The sequence below is a fragment of the Gavialis gangeticus genome, unplaced genomic scaffold (assembly GCF_001723915.1).
Source record: "Gavialis gangeticus isolate Ggan-Ray unplaced genomic scaffold, GavGan_comp1, whole genome shotgun sequence".
Lineage (NCBI taxonomy): Eukaryota > Metazoa > Chordata > Crocodylia > Gavialidae > Gavialis > Gavialis gangeticus.
The window spans coordinates 39,418,586-39,430,942 of NW_017729028.1; the positions used below are offsets into that span (position 1 = coordinate 39,418,586).

General features: G+C 42.0%; 1 protein-coding gene across 1 annotated transcript in view; it reads left to right on the plus strand.

Annotated features, from left to right (window-relative positions):
• Positions 1-12,357, plus strand: part of CD2AP (CD2 associated protein) — a 122,481-nt gene that overhangs the window by 63,695 nt on the left and 46,429 nt on the right. Inside the window, exons 7-8 of the mRNA XM_019520692.1 lie at positions 1,750-1,855; positions 11,918-12,012. Of these exons, the coding sequence (XP_019376237.1) occupies positions 1,750-1,855; positions 11,918-12,012 (201 nt within the window). The remainder of the gene's footprint in view (positions 1-1,749; positions 1,856-11,917; positions 12,013-12,357) is intronic.

Here is a 12,357-nt window from a genome sequence, read left to right on the forward strand (position 1 = left end):
AGGGAAAAGCCTGCAGTGCAGTGAGTGGGGGAAGGAGAGTGGCTGGCAGGGAAGAGCCTGCACTTACCTCTTTACTGGAGCTTGCCTTTATCTTACTTAACCTCCTCTCTCCTGCAGCTTCAGGGGCTGGCTCAGCACCTAGATTGAGAATCACAGTCCTAATGTATTGCTTGGGTGATGGTATTGGTTGGAGGTTGTTAGCTAGAAAATGTTAGAATGAGATGAGGCTTTTTCACACGTCACAAGGTCCACATGTACAGAAGCTATGAAGTTTTTTTTTTAAAACCTACAGCCTACTGCTTAGTGTAGTGTGGCAAAATATAAGCCAGGATTTAACTTCCTGGCCAAACTTTATGTATAAAAATAAAAAAATACAACCTACAAAATTTCCACCATCAGTTTGAATTGGATATTGTTTCTACACTTCCCCTCTGATTATGGCCATGTACTTTTACATTATTCTCATTTTGAAGGTGCCTGTGTTTTAGCAATGGGTGGAATAACTCCTTTATATAGTAAGTTGTGATGGGCTAAGATAAATGTCAGTTTTTTTTGTGCATGTTTCTTCTGAAGCCTTTTGGACATCTGCTGGATGACGTACTTCCCCTAGGATGAATGCAAACCAACCTTTGAAATTCAGGGTTAAAGTATTAAGCTGTTTTTGGAGACCAATTTAAAATCTGGGAAAAATTCTTTTTAAATGAAAGGGAAGGTGCTATTGCCTCTCGCTCACATGAATTGTCTTGCTTTTGTGAGTAGTCCCGGGTCTTCACTAGAATTACTTGAGTGAGCACCAATGTTGGATCAGTTTCTTGTTCAATTGATTTGTGACTAGAGCTTGCTAAATGTGGCTGAAGCATTTTCTCTTCCATCAAGCTCAGTAAATCTGAAACTCTTTCCAATAAGTGAAAACTGGAAAATTCATCTTAGTGAGATGCTAGCTCAGGAAAATGGGGACAGGTTTAAATGCCTGCGTGAGTGTTTGTCTAAATAGAAACTTCAGTCTGGTGTTTCTATCCACATTGGCTGGCTGTTGTCAGACAATAGGAATGAAAGAAAGGCAAGATCTGCTGCTCTAAAGTGCTGTTAAAAACACTGGAGTTCTGCAGAGCTGCTCCTTTTCCACTTGAGGACTGCCAGGGCCTAAATTCATCTCAAGACTGACATGCAACCAAGTGAGATTTCTTGGCTACTTTGTCTAAATCAGAAGCAATGCTTTACTTTCACCCCCTAGACAAAATTATTGCATCAATGGCCGTAATGTTAGAATTATAGGATGGAGGTATAATGAGTGCTGTCGGCTTCTGGGATGGTCTTTTGCCTTCTTTCCTCTTGCCTTTTGGAAATTGGTCCCAGCTAAAGCAGTGTGGGGCTGTTCTCAGACTTTTAAAGATTGATTTGAAGGGAAATTGCTGAACAAGAAATCATCCATAGACTGGATTGTGTCAAGTATGGTTTAAACAGGGACTGTGGATTTTTATCCCATCACCTGGGTTAGTTTCTGGTGATCCCTTTGTTCCTATGGGTTTACCGCTTGTTTGATCGCCTCTGCCAGCACTGCTTGCCTCCCCTCCCTTATCTTCTGTATTCTGATTTCTCTCTCCTTCTTATGCTTTGGTTTCTGCATGTTCTTTCACAACATCTGATGAAGTGAGCACCATTTCATATAACCAGAACATGATACCAAAATTACAATAGCTGTGGTTGTTCTGACTTGGGGCCTGTTTTTTTTCTCTTTCATTTGTCTAGCCATTACCTAGTCATTGCCCTGGACCAAAACTCAGCCACGCTACTAGTGTAATTAAAGTAGAAGGTACACCAGAGGTGACAAAAGAAGCTGAAAGTAAGTCAAAAGGTAAGATTAATACACGTGTTTGCCTCTGGTTTGCTTTGTGCTTTTTGGAAGTGCCCTGTTATAGAATGAAGCAGCAGAAATAACTCGTTCTATAAGAATGAAAGTCAGCCTTTTGGGGAACAAAATTCAGGGCATAGTACTCGTTTGCCCATGACCCCTGGAACAAAAAGTAGATTAAACCACTACCAATTCTGATTGCCTTCTTGCCTTTGCAATTCAGCAGAGCTAATTTATACAGTGCCCTGTGAGTATGGTGCCAAGCAAAACCCTTAGCAGACATAGCAGGATACTGCCTAGCACCAATATGGGATCCATTTTTTAGATTTGGGGCAAATCCAGTTTCTGGGGCACAATCCCAAAATTCAAAGTTGTGGATAGTTAGCTGCTTTAGACTAAGCCTTTACGTTTTCTGTTTAAAAAATATATCTAGTAGTTTACATAATGAGATGTAAAGATATACAGATACATGATAGAGTAGAAAAAAGATGCATAATACATTTAATAAGATGTTTTCAGCATTTGTTACAAGTACTAACTTGTTTGAAGCAGGCTTATCCACACTTTACAAAGGAGTGGAAACTAGTCAGAGGATGTAGTGAAGGCTTGTCTAAGCAGGGAAATCAGGATACAGAGTACGAATTACAGCGCACTGTCTCATGGTAACTTTCTATATAAACAGACAGCACGTGCTACCTCCTGCACAGCCCATGTAGTAACAGTACTTGGCCTGCTATAAATTTATACCCTATCTTATTTCACACATAGTCTCTCCATGTAGATGAGTCCTTATTTTTTTTCCAAGTTTTGCCTGTAGTAAATTCAAAGTATCTTCAGATAATTAGATTCCAGATGTAATTTTGTCCATATAAGTGTTCTCACTAAAAATATAAGGGATCATCTAAACAAAATTGGGCAGATTGAACTAACAATGTATTTTTAAACTACATTAAGCAAGTCCAAAATTATGTGGGTATTTTTCTATATCTGTTTAAACCTCGCTGCCTGCAGTTTAGTACACATCTTCATTTTGCACTGTTTTTCCTGCAGGTTTATTTGAAGGTGTGTATTTAAAGCAATTAGCTAAATTGGTTCAAGTGTGTGTGTATAAACATCCTTATACCAAAATAAGTGGGTTATTTTAGTTCAGGCGAGTCATGTTTTTAAGCAAACTTAAACAAGGACTGGTTGGAGTATTGGAGCATGACTGTAGCTGAACAGGAAGTGACTTTCTTTAGCTGACAGTTGTGTCAGTAAAAGCCTTCATGCAAATGAAGTTTTGTTACACTAGTTTTGATGAACTGAATAAGCTATAGTGGTGTAAGTATTTTCATATAGGAATGACTTCAGCTATTCTAAAACAAAGGAAGGCAGAAAACCCCAGAGTCCATATCAGTCTGATCACAGGGTAAAATTCTATCCTGATCCCAAATGTGGCAATTGCGCGGATTGGTGGGGGGCAGGACTCTCTGACCAGGAGCCTCTGGATACACCCCAGTCAAAACCCATGAGCCCTGATGCACAGAAGGGGAGGGAAAATCCTTCCTGGCTTCATATGGCAATCAGCAAAGCCCAGAAGCATGGGAAAAAAACCAAATACCTTCCATTCTGCTCTGCACCCTAGGGACAGCAAGCATAAATCCATGCATCACACCCTCTGGCTGGACAGCTAGAATTCTTGTTTCTGTATTGTAAGCTCATCCTAGATGCTTTCATCTTTTTTCATAAGTAAGTCGGTGGTGGAGCTCTGCTTTTATTCTCTTGTTGCTGAGCATGGTGCTCTCCAATATCCACCAGCTGTAGCTGCAGAGCTCTTCACATTATCTCCCAGAGATCTGTTTTGGGGTGCTGGGGGTGCTTCTGGCCTTTCCCTTTTTGCTGTTCACAGCAAACTCCAGACATTGGTACTCCTAAATCATCCCCACCCAATGCCAATTCAAAATCTTCCTGATCCAATGATGGAGATTCCACAATTTCCCTAGGCAATTTGTTCCTTTGCCTCGCTGCTCTAATATGAAGAAGTTTTTCCTGATATCCAATCTGCTGCATCTTCAAGCCATTGGCGCACATCCTGCTTTCTGCAGCAGTGGAAAAAAACAGATGTTCCCCTTTTCTTTATGGCAGCTCTTCAGACCATTTGGAGACTACTGTCATGTCCCCTCTTAAGTACCTTTTCTGTAGGCTGAACACAGCTGTTTCTTTTAACCTCTTCTCATATGGTTTGGCTTCTAAACGCTTTTATCTTCCCTTATTTATTTATTTATTTCTACCTGCCTGCCTTTAACGCTCTAACTTCTCCACTCCCTTTTTAAAATATGGAGTCCAAAAATGCACCTAGCACTCTGCTTGACCCTGGTTAGGTCTCATCTAAAAAGCCACTATTACCTCCTGTTTCTTGCACCAGATGTTCCTATTGATGCAGTCCAAAACTGTATTTGTCTTTTGTGCAGCACTATGGGCACATTGAGTCTGTGATCCACCAGGATTCCTAGATCCTTCTCCATAGTGCTGCCACCCAGCCAGGCATTTGTCACCCATTTTGTATTTGTTTTTGATTATTCTTCCTGAGGTATAGCACTTGCATTTGTTAGCGCTGGCCTTGATCCTGTTGGCTATAGCCCAGCTTTCCAATCTATTAAGATTTTTCTGAATTGTGCTCTCATCTGCCCTTGTGTTTACAATCTTTTCCAGTTTTGTCATCGGTAAATTTTGCTCAGGAAGTAGTTATAGCAGTGTCCAGATAATTAACAAACGTGTTAAAAAGCACTAGGCCCAAGACAGACCCTTGTGGGACTCCACTTGAAATTTCTTCCCATTCTGACTTGGATTCAGAATACGTGGTAATGGATGGGTCATTTTTGACCTGGGGGGATGTGGGCAGTGGGGTCCCCCAGGACTCGGTCTTCGGGCCTGCACTGTTCAACATCTTCATCATTGACTTGGACGAGGGGGTAGAAAGCACCCTGTTCAAATTTGCTGATGACACTAAGATGTGGGGGGATGTGGGCACACTAGAAGGGAGGAAAAGGCTACAATTGGACCTAGATGGGTTACAGGGGTGGGCAGATAAGAATAGGATGGGATTCAACACTGACAAGTGCAAGGTACTGCACCTGGGGAGGAAGAACCAGCACCATACCTACAGGCTGGGGATCTCCCTTCTTGTCAGTGCAGAGGCAGAAAAGGATCTTGGAGTCATCATTGATGCCAAGATGAACATGGGTCGGCAGTGCGGGGATGCAGTCAAGAAGGCCAACCGCACCTTGTCGTGCTTCCACAGATGCATCTCGAGCAGGTCCAAGGAGGTGATCCTCCCCCTCTATGCGGCACTTGTCAGGCCACAGCTGGAGTACTGCGTCCAGTTCTGGGCGCCGCACTTCAGGAGGGATGTGGACAACATGGAGAGGGTCCAGAGGAGGCCACTCGCATGATCAGGGGGCAGCAGGGCAGGCCCTACGAGGAGAGGCTACGGGACCTGAACCTGTTCAGCCTGCACAAGAGAAGGCTGAGGGGGGATCTTGTGGCCTGTTACAAACTAGTCAGAGGGGACCAGCAGGCATTGGGGGAGTCCCTGTTCCCCTGAGCACTACCAGGAGTGACCAGGAATAACGGTCACAAGCTGGCAGAGAGTAGATTTAGGTTAGATATCAGGAGGTGCTACTTCATGGTTAGGGCGACTAGGATCTGGAACCAACTTCCAAGAGAAGAGGTGCTGGCTCCTACCCTGGGGGTCTTTATGACGAGGTTAGATAATCACCTTGCTGGGGTCATTTGACTCCACTACTCTTTCCTGCTATGGCAGGTGGGTGGACTCTGATCTGCTCAGGTCCCTTCCGACCCTACCAACTATGAAACTATTCATTTATAATTTCCCTCTGCTTGTGCACATTGATTCAGTTTTCTCACCACCTAGTAGTAGTTTTGTCTGGCCCCCAGTTCTTTGGTTTGTTTATGAGGTCATGTGGGACTTTTGTCAAAACCTAACTGATGTCCAGATACAGAATATCCGCTGCATTCATCCACCTAATAACTTTGTCAGAGATGGAGATCAGGTTTGTTCAGCATGATATGTTCTTAGTAAATCCATGCTCGCTGCTTGTGATCAGCCTTTTCTCCTCCAGATGCTTGCAAATGATGTCATCCAGTAACTTCCCAGATATTGAAATGAGGCTGACAGATCTGTAATCCCCAGGTCCTCCTTTTTGCCGCCTTTAGAGAGAGGCAGCATGTTGTTCTTTTGTCTAATTCTCTAGTACCTCACCTGTCTCCCAGGACTTTGTAAATATTATCATCAAGGGCTCAGATATCTTCTCTGCCAGTCCTTCAGTACTGTGGCATGAAGTACATCACTCCCTGATTACTTAAATTCATGGAGACCTATTAAAACTCTATTTCTTTTGTAATCTTAACCCTCATTTTATCTCTTTCCTTATCCATATAGTTTTCATTAGGTGTCTGGATTAAGCTTAATATTTGGGAAGACTGAGGCAAAATAAGCATTGAGTAGCTCTGCCTTCTTTGCATCTTCTTTTAAGAGCTCACTCTAGCTATTTATCAGTGGACTCACAGCTGCCTTGGTCGGTCTTTTCTGGCCAACATATTTACAGAACCTCATTATGTCTTTAACTTTCCTGACCAAGAAAAGCTCATTTTTTCATCTTTGTTTCCCTGGTTTTGTCCCCACAAGTCCTTGCTATTCCCTGGTCCACTTCCTTGGTGACCTGCCCATCTTTCCTTCTGCTTTTGAGGCATCCTAGAATCTCCTTCTGCACCCACATTGGTGTCTTGCCAATTCTTCTTGCGCTTCTGTTGTCAGAATGACTTCTTGTTGGGCTTTCAATACTGTGCCCTTTAGAAGTTTCCAGCCCTCCTGGGCCTCTATCCTCCCGTCTGTCTTCCCATGACACCATGTCTACTATCTCTGAGTTGGCTAAAATCTGCCTTTTTTGAAATCCGGTGTCTTTGTTCTGCAGACGTCATATTTTTGCCATCTCACGATCATGTATTCTGTCATCTTGTGATAGCCACCTTCCAAGTTTCCCGTCACCTTCACATCCTTCACCAATTCTTCCCTTATTAGTTAGGACAAGATCCAAGATAGATGATCACCTAGCCATATGTACAGGTTTTGGAACAGAAACTTTTGTTCCACATAAGTTAGGAACTTGCTGAACATTTTATGTTGCCTGTATTATTTCTTTAGCAGATATCTGGAAAATTGAAGTCTGCCTTCAGCTACCATGACATAAGTTTTAGATAATTTTGTCATCTCTTTGCAGAGTGCCTCATTCACCTCTCCTGATTTGGCAGTCTGTAACTTTGGCAGGCCCCACTATTATATCACTGCTGTACCTTTTCTCTTTGTCCAGATACATTCCAGTATACTACCTTCTTCATCTGGAGCTGGGGAACCAAGTATGTGTATTTTTGATATATAAGATGTCATCACCACATTTTCTCCCAACCCTGTCCTTCTGAAACTGATTATACCCCTCAGCGTTGATGTTCCTGTTGTAGTTGTCATCCCATCAAGTCTTTGTAACACCAATCAGATCATTGTTCTTTTCATGCGACTTCCAGCTTTTCTTGTTTGTTCCCCATGTTTCTCGCCATTGGATGTATGTATTGGACATATTTTGTGTCTTGACCTATTTGTTTCTCTCTTGCATCCCTTATTGGTTTCATGTGGCCTATGGTCCTTTCACTGAATAGAGCTGCTTCTGGCCCTTTCCCATCTGGATTTTTTGCTCTGATGCTGGAGAGTTTTGTTTTACTGTTTCCCCTGAAACCTAGCTGAAAACCCTCCTTACTAGGTTGGCCAGATGATGCCTAAAGATTCTCTTTCCAGTTCTGGTCAAATGGATCCTGTTTTCTGATAGCAGTCCCCCTCCACAAAACATCTGCCCATTCTCAAGGGATCCAGAGCCTTCACATCCATTCTGGTCTCGGCCATGTGCTGACTTCCATGATACAATGGTCTCTGCTGGGACCCTTTACTTACTACTGGGAGGATTGCTGAGAACTCAACTTGTGCTCCAAGTTCCTTAATCCTTTTGCCAAGAGCCTCAGAGTTTCCCACGATCTACTCAATGTAATTCCTGTCAATATTGTTTGTGGCAAGCAGGGAAGGGTAGTGGCTTGAAGGATGGATGAGCTTTGGCAATCCTACTATGATATCCTGAATACAGGCTCCAGGCAAACAGCACACCTCCCAGGACCCTGCATCCAGATGACAAATTGTATTTAGAGGGTGCTGGCCCCCGCAGCTTTACCTGGGATCCTAGGGGCCATGGCAGGAATGCTGGCCGACAGCTGGAGTGTGGCTCTGATCGGCCAGGCTCCAGTTTTGGGCAGCAGACACTGCCACCATGTGCACTGCTCTGCTTTTTTCAGCATGGTGTTTTTTTTGTTGTGTTTTTCTTTGACCCTGACATCTTCCAAGGTCAAAAGATCCCCCCATGCTGCAAGGTAGCAGCGCAGGGAACGCCTGCATGTGTGGTGCAGCAGGCAGGTCTGTGGCACCACATCTACACTCATCTGGATGCAGCCTTAGCGTTTAGTTCATCACTTAATAAAAAAAATCAAGTCTCCTTTAAATATTTAGATTAGCGGTGGCTTATTTTGGTTCCTGAGAAGTCTGTTTTGGCTTTCGGGGCAAGTATGTACACAGCTTTTGTTAAAGAAGAAACCACAACTTTACTTTGTTTTCAGTATAATCATATTTACGTACAACAGCTGTGACTGCTGCTGCTGCTGTACTTTTAGTCCTGAATCTGTAGGTGCTTTTTAGTTTTTGAAGTGCAGCTTAAGTTTACATAACAGTCTTTTCATAGTAAAATGCTAGTTAACATACAAATTCCTGCAGTAAATATACTGTAAATAACTTAAGTACTAGAACATTTGGATAATAAAAATCTCTGACTTTTTGACCCCCTGCCTGGAAAAAAATGGCAAAATAAAATTTTTTACATAGGCATTTTTGCCTTTTTACCCGCTTTGGAGAGGGGGGTCACTTACTGGTCCCAGGTTTTGCATATCATGTGTTTTCAGATGAGGCAGATTTTGGAAGAGTTCAGTAAGTGTCTCTAACTCTTTGTCTTGTACGACGTACTTCTCAGGTCCGACTCCTTGTCTGCTGCTTCTTTGGGATGTGATTCTCAACCACCTGGTTCTCCCCTTTTTTGCAGTTATTTTTCTAATGCATATTTTCCCTGGAGTTTCACCTCTGTAGACACTAATTTACAGTTTAATTTTTGAGGGAAGCCAGAGGCAGGTAAAGTGAGGAACACAGGCTTTACAAGGAAACTTGCAACACCCATTTAATGCTCTGGTACTATCTCTGCCAGTAGCAGATCTAGGCAAAAGCACAAGTACTTGAATGCAAATCCTTCCTCAGGTGTTTTGGAGTGGAAGGGATGAATGCAAAACCTTCTTGCTCAATTTCTTGTAGTTTATTTCATTTTTCTGGTATAAAAATGGCTCTGATTGAATTAGACAGTATATCTCTGTTAAATGTATCCTAAAATCAGAATAATTTAAATTAGATAACATGACCCGATCCTATGGCGTGTGGGCTGGATCGAGCCTACAAAGTAATTTTTGGCTGAAGTGATTGGTGGCAGAAATTTGGCTGCTGAATTGAAAACATGGCAGTAGTAGGGGCAGTGGTGACTTCATGCAAAGTGGAGGCCCGTCTTCTGAGAAAAATATGCTAATTTTAGCATTCCACTCCATAAAGGTTTTTGACCCCTGATTTCAAATAACTGGCTTTAATTATAAGTTAAATCAGATGATGAAATCTTGCTTTCGATCAATTTTAAGCTTGAGTTACATTTATATTTTTTTCCTAAATAAAGGTTGTCTCTCATTGATCAGCAACTGTGAAGACACGTTGATTTGCAACTACCTATAACCATAACGCTAGATTGGTGTGTTTTGCTAATTGCCGATATACTACATACACAGGCAATCGATTATAGCTTAAATTCTTATTTTTGCACATTCCAGTTTGTTAAAAATGGAGAAAGCCACTTATTTACTAGACCTTTTTTTATCCATAATTTGTGTGAGTTTGTTTTTAGGTTTGAAATTCTAATTCAATTACATGGAGAAATCTAGTGTGTTACAATTTTAACTAAGTAAAACTACCTTAAAATGTTGAATACATAAAGAAAAAAGTTCATAAAAATGTTTTGTATTTAGAAGTGATTTAATTAAACAAAGAATGTTTCCTTTCTAGTTATTAAATTAAACTTTTTCCCCCTGGGACATGAGACTGGAAAAAACGAAACAAAAGTAGGGAGATGCAGAACTTGTCTGCTTGGCTGGAAAAAAGTGATCCATAGGCACAGAAGAAAGGAATCAATAGCACAGTAACACTCAACCTTTTAGAGTCAGGGCCCCTTCAAAACTTCTTTGAATTCAGTTACCCCCAGGTAAGAACCACTGCCTCAGCTGAACTCAGTGGTTCTCAACTGGAGTGACTGCTGCTGCAGACAGGTGTAGCATCAGACAGGGAGGGAATGGTTATGGCAAGAGCATGCACCCCTACCTGCACTGGGGTTATCTGATGAACCTAAAGCAGTCAGCAGCTCTCAGTTCTGCTGTAGCCCTTCCCAGTTTGGTCCTGTGTGCTCTTCCCCAAAATGCTATAGCCACAGCTTTCTCCCTGTAGCAGTTTTACTTGGTGGCAGCAGCAGCTGCTGCTGCACCCCTGAAAGGATCTCATGGCACCTTTCCATTTCTCTAGCATACCAGTTGAAAACTACTGTAATAGTATGATAGATTTAGGCTGTGGGCAAATACACATTTTACCCATCTTAAAAGGCCAGGCATGGGGAGTGCCTGCTTGGGAGGCATTACTGTTAGGCTGTAACTGTTACATCTTAATGATCCTGTAACAATAAATACTAGTTAAAATTACACTAATTTTATGCCTGCTTCATTCAAAAGTTGGAATGTTTGTGCTACAGTTGTATCGCTGCAGAATCCTGGAGATGTAGCTGTGGCATGATGTCAGCTTATATCTGTATCCTTTGTGATCAATACAGTTGTTTCATCTATTTATGCTTTAGTGTATATATGTTTATATAAATGTGTGTGTGCACGCATATATAGCGTGTGTATATACGCACACACTTTTATGTATATACACATTTTAATTTTTATATATATAAAATATATAAATATAAATAAAAATTTAAAAAGTGTGTGTACACACATTATATAGGTGCACACACATACATACATATACACACACACACACACACACACGCGCACATAAATAAATGTATATAAATAAAAAATTAGTGGTATGAATTCAGGATGTAAATATAATTTAAAAATTATCCGCTTAACCAATATAATTAGAGAAGGTTAAATGTTTAACCACTAACCCATACCTATTCCTGGTTGGGGGGGTGGATCCCTGGACTGGTGCCTGCCCTGCTCTGCCGGAGCGGAAGGGCTACAGCCGCCTGCCTGTAGTAGCGTGGAGACCCAGGGGTCGTCCGCTGACCCACTCAGAGACGGATGTTGCTCCCCAGGGTGGCAAGCCCTGCCAGGCAGCATGGCCCACATGGAAGCCATGGGTGGCAGCAGCAGACAAGGGGCTTTCCCAGCCTGCTGCAGCTACTAGAGCACTGAGAGGAAGGGAGCTAACTAGCTGTGGGTACTAGTCGTCCCCCCCTGCCCCCTTGCCCTTCCCTCACCCTCCTCACTTCTCCTCCCTCCTGCCTACCCTGATCCCTTCCTGTTCCCGAAGCACCACGCCACAAACCTTCCCCGCCAGGCTGTTTCCCGTGTTAAATGTTCATCGGTAATGCATTACCATCATAAATATACTTATTATTTAAATGTTTAACCTTTCACATCCCTAGCATGAATACCATGCTGAACACCTGTAAAGTATTCCAGAGATGGCAGCTATACTAGAGCAGAGTATGACTGTAATAGCTGTTGACACTTTTCTGAGCTGTCTTTTTAGACAAACTGCTAACATAAACTTTTTCACGAAGAAGGTTTGAACGCTACACTAATATAATCATAGTACTATTTTTGTTTCAGCCAAGGAATATTGCAGGGCAATATGTGCCTATGAAGGTTTAAATGAAGATGAACTTGCTTTTAAAGAAGGGGAGGTTATCCAAATAGTAAGTAAGGTAAGGCTTTCACAGTTTTTATGTGTGTAGTTGAAGTAATTAATATTAGCACAGGAAGGTCTCTTAATTTCCAGATCTGTTCTGACTAATATGTTTTGTTTAACATGCTGCTGCTGATTGGTTTTATTTGAAAAGACCGGAGCCTATCCTGAGAGGTATCCTTGGTTATTCTTGCAATGGTGTGCTAAAGCATTGTTTTTCAACCCATGGGTCACGACCCAAAAGTGGGTTGCAAGAGTATATGAAAGGGTTGTGAACAAACTTAAAAAAATGGATCAACAAATGGATTCTCCTTTAAAAGAGAAAAACATGGGAAACCTGCTAAAGGTTATAAAAGCAGAAAAA